Source organism: Carassius auratus, chromosome 17 (assembly GCF_003368295.1).
Source record: "Carassius auratus strain Wakin chromosome 17, ASM336829v1, whole genome shotgun sequence".
In the NCBI taxonomy this organism is placed as follows: Eukaryota; Metazoa; Chordata; class Actinopteri; order Cypriniformes; family Cyprinidae; genus Carassius; species Carassius auratus.
Genome location: NC_039259.1, coordinates 172,334 through 192,500, shown reverse-complemented (window position 1 = coordinate 192,500; position 20,167 = coordinate 172,334). Strand labels below are relative to the sequence as shown.

Sequence of the window (20,167 nt, the reverse complement as noted above, 5' to 3'; positions counted from 1 at the left end):
TAAAGTTTGTTTTCAAACTTTAAGTTGGCTTGAAAAAGCCTGGCCAGAAAGTTAGAAAAATGTAGAAAGTTTGAAAAGCTTAAAAAGTTTTAAAAATGTAAAAGTTTAAAAAATTAAGAAGTTTAAAAAAGAAAGTGATTAACATATTACTAGCATTATAAGCAAGTGACTACCATGTCGTTAGCATGATTAGCAAAGTTGTTAACATGTTTCTAGCATGTTGAGAGCATGATTTTAGCATGATTAGCATTTTGCTAGCATGTTTCTAGCATGTGACTAGCATGTTTCTAGCATGATTAGCATGTTGCTAGCATGTCGCTAACATTTTGCTAGCATGATTAGCATTTTGCTAGCATGTTTGTAGCATGATTAGCATGTTGCTAACATGTTTCTAGCATGATTAGCATGTGGCTAGCATGTTGTTAGCATGTTTCGAGCATGATTAGCATGTTGCTAGTATGTCGCTAACATTTTGCTAGCATGATTAGCATGTTGCTAGCATGTTTGTAGCATGATTAGCATGTTGTTAACATTTTGGTAGCATGATTAGCATGTGGCTAGCATGTCTCTAGCATGATTTTCATGTTGCTAGCATTTTATTAACATGATTAGCAAGTGACTAGCATGTCGTTAGCATGTTTGTAGCATGATTAGCATTTTGCTAGCATTTTGCTAGCATGATTAGCATGTTGCTAGCATTCCACTAGCATGTTTGTAGAATGATTAGCATGTTGTTAACATTTCGCTAGCATTTTGTTAGCATGATTAGCATGTTGCTAATATGTTTGTAGCATGATTAGCATGTTGCTAGCATGTCGCTAGCATGTTTGTAGCATTATTAGCATTTTGCTAACATGTTTCTATTATGATTAGCATGTTGCTAGCATGTAACTAACATTTTGCTAGCATGATTAGCATGTTGCTAGCATGTTTCTAACATGATTAGCATGTTGCTAGCATGTTTCTAGCATGATTAGCATGTGGCTAGCATGTTGTTAGCATGTTTCTAGCATGATTAGCATGTTGCTAGCACGTCGCTAACATTTTGCTAGCATGATTAGCATGTTGCTAGCATGTTTGTAGCATGATTAGCATGTTGCTAACATGTTTCTAGCATGATTAGCATGTGGCTAGCATGTCTCTAGCATGTTGTTAGCATGTTTCTAGCATGATTAGCATGTTGCTAGCATGTCGCTAACATTTTGCTAGCATGATTAGCATTTTGCTAGCATGTTTGTAGCATGATTAGCATGTTGCTAACATGTTTCTAGCATGATTAGCATGTGGCTAGCATGTCTCTAGCATGTTGTTAGTATGTTTCTAGCATGATTAGCATGTTGCTAGCATGTCGCTAACATTTTGCTAGCATGATTAGCATGTTGCTAGCATGTTTGTAGCATGATTAGCATGTTGTTAACATTTTAGTAGCATGATTAGCATGTGGCTAGCATGTCTCTAGCATGATTTTCATGTTGCTAGCATTTTATTAACATGATTAGCAAGTGACTAGCATGTCGTTAGCATGTTTGTAGCATGATTAGCATGTTGCTAGTATGTCTCTAGCATGTTTTTAGAATGATTAGTATACAACTAGCATGTTGCTAGCATGATTAAAATGTGACTAGCATGTGGCTAGCATGGCTAGCAAGTGACTAACATGTTTCTATGCTAATCCAGGTAAAACCAGTTGATTAAGTTAGAAACCAGCTAAGACCAGCGTGACAGTGGCCAAAACTACTTTAAAACCATGTTAAAAGCATGTTTTTGACATGATTATCAAGTTACTAACATGTTGTTAACATGTTTCTATGATAATCGAGCTAAAACCAGTTGATTCAGTTAGAAACCAGCTAAGACCAGCTTGACAGTGGCCAAAACCACTTTAAACCATGTTAGAAGTATGTTTCTAGTCTGATTAGCAAGTTACTAGCATGTTATTAACATGTTTCTATGATAATCTAGTTAAAACCAGTTGATTCAGTAAAGAAAACCACCTAAAACCAGCTAAGACCAGCTAAAGCCAGCTTGACAGTGGCCAAAACCACTTTAAACCATGTTAGAAGTATGTTTCTAGTCTGATTATCAAGTTACTAACATGTTGTTAACATGTTTCTATGATAATCTAGCTAAAACCAGTTGATTCAGTAAAGAAAACCACCTAAAACCAGCTAAGACCAGCTAAAGCCAGCTTGACAGTGGCCAAAACCACTTTAAACCTTGTTAGAAGTATGTTACTAGACTGATTAGCAAATTACTAACATGTTGTTAATATGTTTTTATGATAATCTAGCTAAAACCAGTTGATTCATTAAAGAAAACCACCTTAAACCAGCTAAGACCAGCTAAAGCCAGCTTGACAGTGGCCAAAACCACTTTAAACCATGTTAGAAGTATGTTTCTAGTCTGATTAGCAAGTTACTAACATGGTATTAACATGTTTCTATGATAATCTAGCTAAAACCAGTTGATTCAGTAAAGAAAACCACCTAAAACCAGCTAAGACCAGCTAAGGCCAGCGTGACAGTGGCCAAAACCACTTTAAAACTTGTTAGAAGTATGTTTCTAGTCTGATTAGTGAGTAACTAGCATGTTGTTAGCATGTTTCTATAAGAATCTGGCAAAAACCAGCTAAAAACAGTGGATTCAGTAAAAACCAGCTAAAACCCAGCTAAGACCAGCGTGAGAGTGGTCAAAACCACTTAAAAACCAGTTTGGGAGACTAGCCAAAACAACTGATCAGCTTAGGCTGGTTTTAGCTGTATTCTCAGTAGAGAGTTTTTAAGGTTTGCCCTGGTAGTAGACAGCTTAAATATATTATAAGCCTTATTTTTCAAAAGTTTGTACCCCCGCAATGAAAGTCTATGGGATTTAAGGTGGTTTTGGTAGTCTGGTTTACGAAAACCATAAGCAGAATCAGTTAGAAAAGATATAGCAACCCGAGTCAGACCAGTCTGAAGGTCTGACCCGAGTTTGGTGGTTCTAGCTTGAAAGCTCTAGGAGGAGATAGTGTTTAAAATTTGGCTCAGAAGAATAATAATAACTAGATAGTAAAGTTTGTTTTCAAACTTTAAGTTGGCTTGAAAAAGCCTGGCCAGAAAGTTAGAAAAATGTAGAAAGTTTGAAAAGCTTAAAAAGTTTTAAAAATGTAAAAGTTTGAAAAGTTAAGAAGTTTAAAAAAGAAAGTGATTAACATATTACTAGCATTATATGCAAGTGACTACCATGTCGTTAGCATGATTAGCAAAGTTGTTAACATGTTTCTAGCATGTTGAGAGCATGATTTTAGCATGATTAGCATTTTGCTAGCATGTTTCTAGCATGTGACTAGCATGTTTCTAGCATGATTAGCATGTGGCTAGCATGTTGTTAGCATGTTTCGAGCATGATTAGCATGTTGCTAGTATGTCGCTAACATTTTGCTAGCATGATTAGCATGTTGCTAGCATGTTTGTAGCATGATTAGCATGTTGTTAACATGTTTCTAGCATGATTAGCATGTGGCTAGCATGTTGTTAGCATGTTTCGAGCATGATTAGCATGTTGCTAGTATGTCGCTAACATTTTGCTAGCATGATTAGCATGTTGTTAACATGTTTGTAGCATGATTAGCATGTTGTTAACATTTTAGTAGCATGATTAGCATGTGGCTAACATGTCTCTAGCATGATTTTCATGTTGCTAGCATTTTATTAACATGATTAGCAAGTGACTAGCATGTCGTTAGCATGTTTGTAGCATGATTAGCATTTTGCTAGCATTTTGCTAGCATGATTAGCATGTTGCTAGCATTCCACTAGCATGTTTGTAGAATGATTAGCATGTTGTTAACATTTCGCTAGCATTTTGTTAGCATGATTAGCATGTTGCTAATATGTTTGTAGCATGATTAGCATGTTGCTAGCATGTCGCTAGCATGTTTGTAGCATTATTAGCATTTTGCTAACATGTTTCTAGTATGATTAGCATGTTGCTAGCATGTTGCTAGCATTTTTGTAGCATGATTAGCATGTTGTTAGCATGTAACTAACATTTTGCTAGCATGATTAGCATGTTGCTAGCATGTTTCTAGCATGATTAGCATGTTGCTAGCATGTTTCTAGCATGATTAGCATGTGGCTAGCATGTTGTTAGCATGTTTCTAGCATGATTAGCATGTTTGTAGCATGTTTGTAGCATGATTAGCATGTTGCTAACATGTTTTTTAGCATGATTAGCATGTGGCTAGCATGTCTCTAGCATGTTGTTAGCATGTTTCTAGCATGATTAGCATGTTGCTAGCATGTCGCTAACATTTTGCTAGCATGATTAGCATGTTGCTAGCATGTTTGTAGCATGATTAGCATGTTGTTAACATTTTAGTAGCATGATAAGCATGTGGCTAGCATGTCTCTAGCATGATTTTCATGTTGCTAGCATTTTATTAACATGATTAGCAAGTGACTAGCATGTCGTTAGCATGTTTGTAGCATGATTAGCATGTTGATAGTATGTCTCTAGCATGTTTTTAGAATGATTAGTATACTAATTAGTATACTATGTTGCTAGCATGATTAAAATGTGACTAGCATGTTTCTATGCTAATCCAGGTAAAACCAGTTGATTCAGTTAGAAACCAGCTAAGACCAGCGTGACAGTGGCCAAAACTACTTTAAAACCATGTTAAAAGCATGTTTTTGACATGATTATCAAGTTACTAACATGTTGTTAACATGTTTCTATGATAATCGAGCTAAAACCAGTTGATTCAGTTAGAAACCAGCTAAGACCAGCTTGACAGTGGCCAAAACCACTTTAAACCATGTTAGAAGTATGTTTCTAGTCTGATTAGCAAGTTACTAGCATGTTATTAACATGTTTCTATGATAATCTAGTTAAAACCAGTTGATTCAGTAAAGAAAACCACCTAAAACCAGCTAAGACCAGCTAAAGCCAGCTTGACAGTGGCCAAAACCACTTTAAACCATGTTAGAAGTATGTTTCTAGTCTGATTATCAAGTTACTAACATGTTGTTAACATGTTTCTATGATAATCTAGCTAAAACCAGTTGATTCAGTAAAGAAAACCACCTAAAACCAGCTAAGACCAGCTAAAGCCAGCTTGACAGTGGCCAAAACCACTTTAAACCATGTTAGAAGTATGTTTCTAGACTGATTAGCAAATTACTAACATGTTGTTAATATGTTTTTATGATAATCTAGCTAAAACCAGTTGATTCATTAAAGAAAACCACCTTAAACCAGCTAAGACCAGCTAAAGCCAGCTTGACAGTGACCAAAACCACTTTAAACCATGTTAGAAGTATGTTTCTAGTCTGATTAGCAAGTTACTAACATGGTATTAACATGTTTCTATGATAATCTAGCTAAAACCAGTTGATTCAGTGAAGAAAACCACCTAAAACCAGCTAAGACCAGCTAAGGCCAGCGTGACAGTGGCCAAAACCACTTTAAAACTTGTTAGAAGTATGTTTCTAGTCTGATTAGTGAGTAACTAGCATGTTGTTAGCATGTTTCTATGCGAATCTGGCAAAAACCAGCTAAAAACAGTGGATTCAGTAAAAACCAGCTAAAACCCAGCTAAGACCAGCGTGAGAGTGGTCAAAACCACTTAAAAACCAGTTTGGGAGACTAGCCAAAACAACTGATCAGCTTAGGCTGGTTTTAGCTGTATTCTCAGTAGAGAGTTTTTAAGGTTTGCCCTGGTAGTAGACAGCTTAAATATATTATAAGCCTTATTTTTCAAAAGTTTGTACCCCCGCAATGAAAGTCTATGGGATTTAAGGTGGTTTTGGTAGTCTGGTTTACGAAAACCATAAGCAGAATCAGTTAGAAAAGATATAGCAACCCGAGTCAGACCAGTCTGAAGGTCTGACCCGAGTTTGGTGGTTCTAGCTTGAAAGCTCTAGGAGGAGATAGTGTTTAAAATTTGGCTCAGAAGAATAATAATAATAATAAGATTAAATAGTAGATCAGTAAGTTGGCTTTTTCAAGCCAACTTAATAAGATTAAATAGTAGATCAGTAAGTTGGCTTTTTCAAGCCAACTTAATGAAAGAGGCCAAACTTTTAGATATGTGGAGAATCAAGCATTCGCTAGATAAATAATATACATGGGTTAAAATTTCTGACAATAGAGTAAGTGCTGCTCGCTTAGACAGAATTTACGTTTCAAAAAAATGAGAGGGTTGAATGAGAGGGTGAAAGCAGCTTTGGTGAGAGCACGCTTTACATCAGTTAATGAGATGGATGCCCCAAGTGCCTATTTTTTTTTATTTAGAACATTCAACGGCACAGTCCAAGCAGATGACATGTTTACGTCTTCCAGATGGGAAGATTACAAATGACTTTATAAAAATGCGTCGTCATGCTGTTGGGTTTTATTCTTCTCTATACAAAGCCGATTATTGCAACTCTAGTTGTAAAGCGCAACTTTTCTATGAACTTCCTCAAATAGACTATTTCTAAGATTGCTTTGGACACTCAAATGACTTTTCAAGAACTCACTATTGCTGTTGGACAGTTGAATTCCGGTCGCTCTCCTGGAATTGATGGGTTGACGTCTGAATTTTATAAACATTTTTGGGAGTATATTGGAATGGACCTTTATGAAGTTTTTTGTGAGAGTTATAAAGATGGCACTTTACCTGCTACTTGTCAATGTGCTGTATTGTCCTTGTTGCCTAAAAAGGGAGACTTGACTCTGTTAAAGAACTGGAGACCTGTTGCTTTAGTAACAACAGAGTATAAAATCTTGTCTAAATGTCTGTCTAATAGGCTTAAGAAGGTTTTACATTTGATAATTCATCAAGACCAAACCTATTGCATTCCAAAAAGATCTATAATGGATAATCTTTTTTTAGCGAGGGATACTTTGGATATCTGTAAAATGTTTAATGCAGAGGTTGGATTGGTTGCTTTAGACCAAGAAAAGGCGTTTGATCGCGTTGATCATCACTATCTTTTTAATTTACTTGCTGCATTCGGGTTTGGTCAGGATTTTATCAAATGGATACGTTTGTTGTACACTGGAGCTTCCTGTATGGTCAAGGTGGGGGGTGGCCTAAGTCGGCCTATTGTGGTTTCAAGGGGCATCAGACAAGGTTGCCCTCTATCAGGACAATTGTATATAATTGCCATTGAACCCTTACTTTGTAATATAAGAAATACTATAATTGAAATATTTTCAATACCCACAATGCCTCAACATTTAAGAACTACAATCACTGCTTATGCTGATGATGTCACAGTCTTTGTCAATGATAACAATGATATAAAAGCTTTGTCCAGAGCACTTGAGTTGTATCAAGGGGCATCATCAGCTAAAGTTAACTGGGATAAGACTGAAGCTTTCTGGTCAGGTCAAAGTAATGTGAAAAATCTCCCACAACTTCCAGGTAGTTTAAACTGGAATAGAGAATATTCAGTGTGAAAGTGATCAATATACATCTTCTCTCTGGAGTGAAATCATCTAAATGGACAGATTTTTTTGGAGCAAATACCTCCCCCAAAGTTAGCTGGTGGTCACTGTACAAACGCCCCATTGATAAACGGACTGGCGATTTACAATGGAGGATTGTACACAGTGCAATAGCTACGAACAGACATGTGGTGCACCTCAACCCAAATGTAGAGGTGGGGTGTTTATTTTGTTCTGAAAATGAAACAATTTTTCATCTCTTTGTGCAATGTGTACGGTTGGGAGACATTGTAAACCATTCTTTATGATTTTTGGGTATGTATTGTAATGTTAGGATGTCATGAATAAGAAGACAAATAGAAGCGTTGCTCCATTTCGGTTCTTTATTCACAACTGCGTCACTTCAAGCGGCATGAACGTACACACTGTAGACTCAATACCATATTTCTTTAATATTGGACATGCACAAAGGTTGCTAAAGTCTGTTACTAGTAGGTGATTAGTGCTCCCTTTAGCTGGGCACTTGGCCTTTGACTTTGGTTGAATTAACTCTGTTTCAGCAATTGTTGAAAGCATGCTATTTTCTGTAATATTTTATGGTCCTGACTGCACTGACATACCTTTAACTATGTGTCCTTTTTTAAATCAGTGACTGACAGCTGGATTTGGACAAATGTGACTTCCATTATAAGTATGAAATTCTTTAAAAATAACAACTTTCAGTTTTAACTTTTTGATGAAGAAGTTGTTATTAACTGTCCCATTGAGAGAGCTCTTCTCGTAACCCTTTTTGTTCAATGTACCTAAGCTCTTTTTAACTGATTTATTCACAGATCTTATGAAAGACAATTCCTTTGATCCTTTGAAACATTTTACCAGTTTATCAGTGACATTGATTAATGTAATCATAACTTAAGCAATTACATTTTTTACTTCTACTTTCAGCTTAGGGAGCAAAAAATATTACAAAGTCATCATATAATTAAGTAAATCAACTGTTTTACTCTTATATTGTTTTGCCTTCATACCATTAATGTGTTAAATAGAGAAATATGAAAGTAAAAACTATGTATGTCCCAAAACACTACTTGCACACAAAGTGCTTACCAACTGACATTAAACCCTACAAAGCCCATGCTGGTGAACCAGCATCACCAGCTCAAATTTTCTTGAGGACAGCACTGGCTTACGCTGGATTTATTAATAGGGACAAGTAATGGATATCTGCTAGCTAATAACACTCATACAGTCCGGAGAGAGTCTGTTCCATGGACAGGAGGCTCATCATGCATGTTTCTCAGTGCCCAGCATTCATGTCACAAATGGCATGATTCATTAGCAGGCTGGTTTAGATTACTAGAGATAACTAGACAGCAGAGAAAATAGCAAAGGTCATTTATATTTCCAAAGGATTAAAGTTTTTAAATCATCCATATTTTTAGATGAGTAATTCACAATGCCAAATCATGCAACATTGTCTGTTTCAAAAATAAATTATATATATTTTTTAATCATACCCAACATTTATTTTGTACAAGGTGCCATAGAATGCAAAAATAAATTTTTGCACAGTTGTGTGTCCGCAGTGTTTGAAAACTACCAGCCTATAATGTAAAAAGTCCACACACTCATTGTTTTATAATCCCAATAATTCCTAAACTGTCTCTTCTCACTAGCAGCTCCAGATTACTCACTTCTATGACAACATACTGTAGTCGGTGAAAGTCCACCCATTTATGACACTCTCTGCACTATTAGCATACAGACAGCTCTGTGTGTGAAGCAGCGGTCCATCATTACTGTTCTCCTGTTGTAGATGCTGGAGGTACAATGTCAGCACCAAAGAGACATTAAAAGTGTCGTGTGTTGGGATGCACCAATGAACACAGGAGTCTCCATAGACCGCTGAGGACATGGTTGTGAACTTTATCTTTCATTTTAAAAGAAAATGTGCCAAAAAAAAAAAAAAAAACTGAAATGTCCTATACTTTGAGCTAACATTTTACACTGGACTTCCTCACAAACAAGGGTCAGTTCAGCGCTGGAGTTGTGCAAAGATTGCTTCTGAAAGAGGGATTGATACCAACGCTTTGTGTGCAAACACACAGACTCCAGACTAAGTAAGCATCATATTTGTTTTTCCAAAAGAGCATCTTGACTCTCTGTATTGCTAACGTTGCTAAAGCTACCATTGTCTCTGCCTGTTTTCCCTAATGCTGCCTTCATGAACTACCACAATGATCATGAATAGGAATGTGGAAGTTAAAAACTGCATTTGGAAGCAATGTGTGAGGTCAGTACCATGGTCACCAACAGTTAAACCGTAACACCGGTCTGCCCACGAGCATGAGCTCCTGAAGATTGCACTCTTCTGAGAAGGGAGGGTTGCCAGGTTTTCACAACAAAACCCTCCCGTGAACATGAAAAGCAGTGATGGGAATAACGGCGTTATAAATAACGGCATTACTAACGGCATTACTTTTTCCAGTAACGAGTAATCTAATTGATTACTCTTCTCATCTTAATAACGCCGTTACCGTTACTGCCAAAAAATGCGGCGCGTTACTATAACTGATGATGAAGCTGTTTTTTTTTTTCATCAGACCAACTAGATCTCTGAGCGAGAGGCAAATACTTTTTTTTACTGTTCTTCCTTGGTTAGTGGGCAGAGCACGAGACAAGCCCATAAATGCTGACGATTGGCTGAGGTAGAGTCAAATTTCATTGTAAGCCAATCAGAGGTAGAGTTGGGCGGGTTTTCGAAAGCACGCATAGTAGTGATGGGAATTCGGCTCTTTTGACTCAGCTCACTGAAAAGAGCCGGCTCTTTGGCTCACAAACGGCTCTTTAAATTACTTTGACTATAATATTTCAATTTTTATTACATAATTATTTAATTTCTATAGGCTAAATTTGAAAAAAATAGAGTTGGCTCTTCAGATATGCGAGCCAGCTCCCGAAGTTCAACTAAAAAAGCCGTCTCTTAGAGTCGGCTCATTCGCGAATCGCGAACGACTCATCAAAAGCTCATTCGCGAACGAGTCGATCCATCATCACTAACGCTCATTCGCGAACGACCCATCATCGGACAGGACAGGACACACAACGAACAACACAAGCCAGTCAGTCAACCAGAGACAGGTATGGCGACGAGCCCAAATAATCCAAAAGTAGCCTTCTCTAAATAGAAGTATATACATTACTTTTTCCTTCAAGAAATTAAAGAAACAATAAAAGGAAATATCAAAAGTTCCCAAAAATCTATCGTGTTATTTGCATTGATCCACTATATAAACATAATATCTACATACATGCCATTTGATTGGAGGCTAGTCTCACTTTGTCCCACAGCAACTTTTTTTTTTAGATGTGTGTACAATGTTTCATGTTTCTGTTAATAATGTATTGTATTAAGTGTCCATTTCATTATAATATTCAGATTTATCATAAATAATTGAACATGCACATGTATTTTAAGTTCCTTTAAAGAGGCGTAGAGGTGGGGTCACGTTTGAGCATTTAAAATGTAATTTTACTTGAAAGTAACGCAATAGTTACTTTCTTAAGTAACTAGTTACTTTAAAAATTTGTAACTGAGTTACTAATTTAGTTACTTTTTGGAAGAAGTAACTAGTAACTGTAACTAATTACTTTTTAAAAGTAACTTGCCCAACACTGATGAAAAGCAACCTGTGGCAACCGTGTTAAAGTATTGCCCAATTCTGTCAAGTATAGGTCTCTGCAGGAAAGTAAAGGTAGTTACCAGATCAGGGTGTTTAAGACCATGATACCTGATTGGCTGAAGTCATAGTGATAGGAGGTTTAGGGGTGGGGTTGGGTAAGGGGAATCATTTTGATTGCATGATTTAGAAACACCCAACACCCAACCCAAGAAAATATCAATATTGTGCAGAATGGTTCATGTGAGCGCATTGGAGGACTACGTATGTAAAGTTACTGTATGTCCATGAAGTGTAAGGAAACTGTATATTCACACACAAACTGACAAAAAAAACACATCATTCAGTTTTCTTAATGTGTGATCACAACAACATTTTGCAAATAACAATTAAAAGAATTTCACTGATTGACGTCCCTGGTAAATACAGGCATTAAAATAACTAATGTTTACTCATTCTTGAAGGAGAAATGGACTCAGTCCTCTGATTCTGAGACTTTCACACCAATGGCTTCTTATTTTTATTTGTGAGGAATAACAGATTATTTAAATACATATTTCAACTCAAGTAGTTGCTTTTGTTAAATAATAAAAACATGCAACACTTAAAAATACGAAGAGTTCGAGATCCTGGATGGAGAAGGCAGAGAGACGCAGTGGATGATGTTCTGGTTCTCTCAGATCCGCTGTGGTGTTAGGAGTAGATGGACCAGTAGATGATGTTGAAGAGCGTGTAAGCGGCAGGAAAGATCACTCTTGAGTACTTGTCTATGGCATGAGTGTCTATCCAGACGTTGACGTATCCCCGGGGCGTCTTCACACGACTCGTCCTCTGGCTGTCAGCAAGGGTCAGCTGGGCCAAGATTCGCTCCTGCCTCGCGCCGTTTTCAGGCATCCCATAAGTCCCTGCTGTGTTGGGATCAACGTCACTGTAGCATGTGGTCATCATCATGTCCCCGTCTGGGTTCACTATTCCACACGTGCAAGGTAACTGCAATATCAAGCCATAAACACAGGAGAGACAAACATGACACAGAGGGACCACTTTCTTCTCATCGTCTTAATTTACCAGCATTAGAGAAAAGCAAACAGTGGTCTTACTTGATTCCTGAGCTTTCTCTCTCTGCGCTCCTGCACCGTGGTCAGGTAATTGACGGCCGCATACTCGATGACAGAGAGGAAGACGAAGACGAAGCTGACCCACAGGTAAATGTCCACCGCTTTGATGTAGGAGACTCTGGGCATTGCGGCATTGACCCCAGTGATGATGGTGGACATCGTGAGAACCGTCGTGATGCCTGTGAGTCAAAGCAGCATTCAGTGCATGGACGTGACTTTGAGGAATATTACAGCTGAACAAAGGACACAACATGATTTTTTAAAGATGTTTTTTGTCCAAATTAAACATTTATTCAGGTCAATTTATAGTGCATTCAAAGTATACAATTAATTACATTCATGCATTCCCTGTGAATCAAACCCGTGATCTCAGCATTGCTTTATCTTTCAAAATGAAAATACACTCACTTATATAATACTTACTGACTTACATAATTAGTACATGTTTCATTGTATTTGATCGTGTCCATGTGGAGCGGTTTTATCTTACCGAGAGGAACTCTCGCAGGTACGGCTCTGCGGTCAATCCAGAAGGACACCCAGGACAGCATGACCATCAGCGTGGCCGGAAAATATGTTTGTAGCAGGAAGAAGAAGACATGACGCCGAAGAGTGAAGTGTATGTAGAGACGATTGTACCAGCCTGGAAAACACAAACCTGGATTAATGTGCACAGAATTGTGTTGTGATGCACATCATTTTCAAACCTTAGACAGTGCTGTTAAAGAAACTGTGGAAACGTTGATGTGAGCATTTAAAGAGAGGGCTGACATGTACACTGTAACTGCTTTATACACTTCATTTGCATTTCATATCATAGATCACAAGATCACATGTTGGTTTAATAACCACATGGAGTAGGCTGATCCAAGCCTTCAATCAAGAGCAGCGGTGCTGTGTGGATATCAGCCAGTGATTCACCAACAGCAGTGTACAGAAACATCTGATATTAGTGAGTTTATATAAAGAAAAAACACAGTTTGGGAAGGTAAGGAGATCACACAGGTGAGTTTTACTGAACATATCCTTTGTGCAGTCCTTGTCTTAAATGCATTTGCAAGGAGGCATTAATCATCTCTATTTAGTCTATTGAAGAGCCATGTAGAACCATACTGCATTTGGCTTGTTTACATGAGGAAGGTCGCTTACTCGCTTACATGTCACTTGTCTATTCAGTACTCATCGAGGCCCCCTAGTGGGCTGGCAAGAACATCACAATTAAAGAGGTTATTTACAATACCCTTACAGTTCTGTCCTGCTCCTCTGGAAGTCTCTATTGAAGACCTTGACTAGCTGGTTCAAGTGTGTTTAATTGGGAATAGATGGACACTTCTGTCAAAATGCATTGAGATCATCTGGGTGAATAAAATGAAATAAATTTGGCAGATGAAGTAAGATAAATACTTCACATCATTTACTTATGTTTCATCTTGGTTTGCCTTTGGAACGGAGCTTTGATCTAGGCTGCTAGAACCTTGAGATATATGGGTATGGGAACATCTCTGGGTCTACTGTCCCCTCTCTGCAGGACATCTACCTCAAACGCTGCAAAAGCAGAGCTGTTAAATTCATCAAGGACTCCACCCACCCCAGTAACCATCTTTTCACTTTGCTGCCATCTGGTAAGCACTTCTGTAGCCTGATGGCAAAAACCGAGAGACTCAGGAGGAGTTTCTTCTCCGAGGCCATCAGGCTCCTAAACCCTAAACCAGCCTCTTAGCATCTTCATGTCTCCACTTAATATTCACTTTATCAGTAAGATATTCATCAATCTCTACCTCACATTGAAATACTGACAGTGTCAACCTGTTTGCACATTGACTCTTGTACATTCCTGAGTATCTTAACATTTAGGACTACAATATAATGCACATATGCACATTGCCTCTTGTAAATTCATGGGTATCTTTCATGCACATTATTTTCTATTCTACATTTAATTCTAGAATATACATATTTTTTATGTTTTATTCTTATATTGACCCTTATTTCTTTCATATTTCTTTTTCATATATTATTTTATCTGTGTTGTATTATTTAATAATTGCACTGTCCATGGAGCGAACCTGACTCACATTTTACTGCTGGTTATATATGCTCTATATAATTGTATATATGACGAAAACAAATCTTGAATCTTGAATGCTTAGCTCCTGCTCCAGGCTCTAGCTGTAGATGATCTCTCACTCTCTGGTGGCCTGAATCTCTGGGTGAATAAGTGACACCCTCACAGTACCTGTGCTGCTGTAGAACGCAAGCTTAGTTGTGGTGTGGAACTTCTGGATGAGAAACTGGGACAGAGAAATCTTGTCATCGGTGTTCAGCGACTCGTTACCCTTCTTCCAGTAAAGCATTAGATCGTCGTCAGTGTACGCATCTGAAATAATAACACATTTAACCCCCATCATCACATCACTGCTGCTAGTTCAAATAAATCACTGTCTTTAGTAGAAAAAGGGCTTGGCCTCTGCACATTTGGCCCACATGCAGCTTATTTATTCAGTTCAACAAAACCACATTCACGTCGATGTCAGAGAAGACAACATAGATACATGTGTGCTGTGTTTGTGTACGTACAGCTCTCGATCTCCAGTGAGCACGTCTGTGTGTCCAGAGGAAATCGACTCAGGTCCATGTTACACATGGCTGTGACGGTCACTCTACAACAACACAACAGTCAGATGATTCACCACATCGTCCAGAAGAGTGGAGAAATCGTAAATATGGCTGTATTCAGTATTTTTATATTTTTATATATTGACATTTTTTTTGTATTTAAGAGTATCACCTTTGTTGGATTTAAATGTTCTACCTTTTTCTTCTTTAAAGAAGCAGGAACAAGAGATTGAATTGTTGTATTGTAAGACATGTGAGTTGAGGAGAAGTCTATTCTGTGCTGTTTATGTCAATTTTTTTTTTTTTTCTGGAAGATTGTTTTAAATTTTATGCACATTTTAAAGCATGTTATAAATGACTTACAGTGATTGTATTTACTGTGAACGTGACACTGAAACATTGTTATCCCGAGCAGCTCATGTGAAAACACTACATGGCATTACTATGAATCAGATGGCATATTTATAGAATTACAGTGCATTTTGATAATCACGCTTATCTCAGACATTGTTAGAATTAATATAAAAGTCATTGGCCAAATAACACTGTTTCTTAAACTCGCCAATGGCAGGTGTTACCTTCATTTGGTGCTTGCCGAGTGTTAATTGTAGGCCCTGTTCAGACTATACGCGTCCCCGGAGCACAGAAGCAGTCATAAGTAGCACAGATAGATATAATTGTATCTATAGACAACAATACAATGTATGGGTCAAAATTATCCATTTCTCTTTTATGCCAAAAATCATTGGGATATTAAGAAAAGATCATGTTCCATGAAGATATTTTGTAAATTTCCTACTGTAAATATTTTAAAAATGTATTTTTGATTAGTAATATGCATTGCTAAGAACTTCATTTGGACAACTTTAAAGATGATTTTCTCAGTATATAGATTTAGATTTTTCACTCTCAGATTCTAGATTTTCAAATAGTTGTATCTCCTATCAAACCATACATCAATGAAAAGATAATTTATTCACCCTTCGAATCTTATTTAAACAATTAACAATTAAAAAAAATTGACTCTTATGACTGCTTTTGTATTCACATTTGGTACAGATGATTAGAGAGTCTCATGATCGACTGAGATCATTAACATATGTGACTGTTTCTGTCACGAAAGTGTTCACCTCAGACTGTACAGGACGTTTCCGTCGGGATACACTCGTAGCATCAAGTTTTCTGTTGTTGTGTCGTGAATGAAAGATCTTTTGGAATGAACAAAGAACATGTCGGGCACCCAGATCTTCTTCACCAGCCGGCTGTCGAACGTCATGCTTTGATTATTGGTGCTCGGGAAGGACAGGCGCTCGTCTTTCCAGTAATGTCTCAAATACAGGGTCATGGTAAAATCCTGAGGAGAAACACCAGATGCTAAAATCAATTAAAAGCCAAGCGAAAAAAGTGAAAGCAGCAGATGTAAGAGTCACTTGAGGTTGCTAACCATGACAAAAAGCATTATGACATCAGTGTTACATTTAATGATTAATAACCACTGAGCAACAGAGTGCTATAGGAAATAGCACTTTAAACATGACTGATTTGATTGCATTACTATTTTCTTTAGTAAAAATAAGAGTTCCAAAATATACGTTGGTTATAATCTCTAAAAAAAAATTTGACCAGTGACAGACAGTAACAGTATTTTCACCTCTACTGTACTTCATTTCATAAACCACATCAATCTTTGATATTTTAAACTATAGAAAACAACACGCAGTGATAGTGATGTAGTGAATGAGATGATTCCTTTCAGTGAATATGTCTGTTGATTCAAAGATTGACAAAAGACTCACAACAACAATGGCATGCTTTTAATCAAGCGCTCACCATGTCAGCCTCAGAGATGGTGTCGAGGCTTTCAACCTGGACATCCACACCTACTGGAATCGGAGGTCCTGTATGTGGACGGGCAAAGACAAAAATTGTGTTTTCGCTCCTCACTTGTGTCAGTTATATTTTTATTCATTAATATGAAAGCATAAATCACTATCATTAGATATTACAGTAGCGCAGTGCTCTCTTTCTGTGAGCAGACAGGATTTAACGCTGCAGTATCTGTGTCCTATTTTAGCTCAGACTCTCTATCGTCTGTGACACGAGCGCTCAAACACAAGTGGGTCACCACCAATGCTGCCGTCTCACATCTGGACACCCGGCTCAGTTTTTTCTTTTCCTACACGCACACAACAAGGCAAAGCTGAAGAGCTCATGAAAAGACTGTTGTAATGTTATCATCACTCAGTTATGATGCCTCTGTCATAAAGAAACTCATGCTCTTCTCTGCGGTAGAAATGCCTTGTGAGGCTGAATCAAGAGGGTGTTTTTAACATGCAGCATTGCTGTGGGTTTGATTCCTGATATAAATGCATACCTTTGAACTAAAGAGCCTGACAAATGCATAAATGTGTGTCTATTGTTTTAGGTAGAGTTGGACAGCATAACATGAACTAAGCAATTAAAAGCATCCATAGATACAAAAGATAATGGCAAGACAAACATTCTGAGATGTGTTGCATCAAACGTCTGCAGTGTGTTAGCCGTCAAACCACAAACCACACAAGTCCATGCAGTCACTGCAGACCTCTGGATGTTATATGTGGCTCGTGCTCACCTCCAAACGCAGGTCTCATTGTGAAATCATGGTCATCTATCCTCAACAGCTGCTCAGATTTGGTCATAGGAGACTTTGTCATGTCTGGACTTCTTCTGAAGATTGGGCTAGAAGGACAATAAGAGTAGAACTATGAGACAAAGCTCTGTGTGGACGAGGAACTCAAAAACACATCCAACAGAATATGGCAATGATAAATTATGATCTTAGAAGTATCTTATTTTTCTCTCCGAAGTCAAAATACATTTAAAATCCAGATGGACACCATAAAACCATAAAGTATTTTAAGAGAAATACTAACAAAAGACTGTGAGATCCTATAAAGATCTAAATTGAATGATGTTGTACCTGCCAGACTTGTGGGTTCCTCCATCCACTCGTGTCGTTTCTCTCCTAAATCTACAAGATAAAGAGAATTAAATGAAACTCTGTTATATCAGCAATCAACGGGATCTGCATACCTTTCTCCTGCATTTCTGCACTGATTCGGTGGATTGCATGTAAACATGATGACAGCTTTTCAATGGAGCTGATTGTGCTGCACTTGTATTGCTCACATTTGACTAAATAGTTAAAACGAGCACACAAACAGACAGGGATGTTTGACGAGTGCTGCTCTTCATCTGTGTTATTGTACATTCTTCAGTGTTTGCTTTAATGCAGTAGAAATTTGTACTTTTTGATCTTTTCCAGCTTGTGTTGTACAGCGACTGTGCATCCCATACATCTGAGCAGTTTCAAAGCATCTTTGGTCTTCAGCTCAGATCAAACACATCATGCTCATCATTATGTACAGATGACAGCTGAGAATCTGTGAGCGTGAAGTGATGTTTGATGTGATGTTGCTGGTTGTGGCTGCTCACCGGCAGCTGGTTAATAATCCGCTCAGCAGAAATCCTTTCTGTTCTCCAGAACAAAGCAGCAGTGTGTCTCCTCCACTGCCACGACACAACACTCGTCTGACATCATGACAATCACACGCCGGATCCAACACTCTTACAGATAAAGTTTGGTCATTGGCATCATGGGTCTATGAACATCCACAGAAACCTTCCCTTACACAAAAGGATCTTTATAGTGGAAAATGTTTTTTAGATGTTCTTCACATGAAGAAAATAATGTGTCTTTTAAGAACTGCTCACTTAAGCGATTTTGAAGGGTGGGGAGACAAAAAAATAGTTTTTCTATGGCATCACTGCAAAACCCCCTTTTGGAACCGTTATTTTTAGAAGTGTGTGTAAAGTGAGACACATTTGACTGAGCCGAGGATGTTTTAAAAGAAACTGCTTGAAGCTTTGGTATCAAACCAAGTTGAATGGTTTACAGCTACTAGACAAGGATCACTGATGAGAAACTCCCAGTTAATCACCATATGCTGTCTGATTAACAGCTCTTAAGGGATGATGCCTTTCTAGCACCTTCTGGACACATGAGAAGAGTACGACTCACAAGAATGAAAGAGAAGCTTCAGACTCTGATATGAAGTCCTTCATTAAACAAGCAGGCAGAAAGAATATCATCAAATTTAAACTCACAACAAAACATCCTCATTTTCAGAGACTTATCTGTTTTCTCTGCTCTATTCATAGGTGGAAATAAGTACAACTCTATTTCCCATCAGAGTTGATTTCATTCCTTTGCACTCGACAGGCCACGTTCACAACAGGATTATTACCTGCTTTGCTTGTAGGGCTCCGGTCTGTGACCTCTTTTGTGGGCCGTTCTTCCGGTGGCGCCCACCAGACAGACGCAGAAGAACACAAACACAGTCTCCAGCTGCATGGTGCTCATATCCCTGTTCAGTGTTCACATCCTCCACGCTCTGCAGCTGGAGCCAGCCTCAGTCCTTTCTTTAGTGGCGCAGCTTGAACGAACACGGATGTCTGTCCTGTTAACATCACACACAGCTTAATCTCCACACTGGGAAAAGCAATTTCGACTAAACCCATAAATCCTTGAGCGTCAGATGGCACAGATTTGATCCCTCCAGTGGTGGATGGGCTCTGCTCGTGATGCACCGCCCCAAACCAATTCTCCTAATGATACTGTGCTCTGCATTCCTCTGACGAGGTCAGTCGAGAGGATGCAGCGCAGACAAACAGACAGACAGACAGACAGACAGACAGACAGAGAGACAGACAGACAGACAGACGACAGACAGAAAGACAGACAGACAGACAGACAGACAGACAGACAGACAGAGAGACAGACAGACAGACAGACAGACAGAGAGACAGACAGACAGACAGACAGACAGACAGACGACAGACAGACAGAGAGACAGACAGACAGACAGAGAGACAGACAGACAGACAGAGAGACAGATAGACAGAGAGACAGACAGATAGATGACGTTGATGATAGAGACACCCAAGCCTCTGAAACACAGCTGAGACGTGTGTCTCCAGTAAAACAGTTTTTTGTTAAAAAGAAAGAAGCATATTTTTGTCATTAAACTGACCATTTTAAATTGCATTTGGCAGATACTTTTATCCAAAGTGACTTACAGTGCATTAGGGCTTTTTTTTGTATCAGTATGTGTGATTCCTGGGAATTGAACCCACGACCCTTTGCGCTGCTGACACAGTGGTCACTGAGCCACAGGAACATCACTATTACAATCTCAAAACTCTGGATAAATGGGTAGCTGTAATTTACATCTAGTAATTGCAAGGACTGATGCATGGGAGGCAGAAGAAAATAATGGCAGAGCAGTTGCTGTG

At 38.2% G+C, this 20,167-nt stretch overlaps 1 protein-coding gene across 1 annotated transcript; it reads right to left on the bottom strand.

The window, feature by feature from the left end:
* Positions 1 to 11,298: 11,298 nt before the first annotated feature.
* On the bottom strand, positions 11,299 to 19,531 carry LOC113116926 (gamma-aminobutyric acid receptor subunit rho-1-like). Its single transcript, XM_026285223.1, has 10 exons — positions 19,120 to 19,531; positions 17,793 to 17,843; positions 17,445 to 17,551; positions 16,661 to 16,728; positions 15,961 to 16,184; positions 14,792 to 14,874; positions 14,451 to 14,591; positions 12,705 to 12,857; positions 12,197 to 12,393; positions 11,299 to 12,086 (listed from the first exon to the last, which is right to left on the bottom strand). Exons 1-10 carry the CDS (start codon positions 19,233 to 19,235, stop codon positions 11,790 to 11,792), a joined length of 1,437 nt encoding a protein of 478 aa, XP_026141008.1. The 5' UTR covers positions 19,236 to 19,531; the 3' UTR covers positions 11,299 to 11,789.
* Between the last annotated feature and the right edge of the window lie 636 nt (positions 19,532 to 20,167).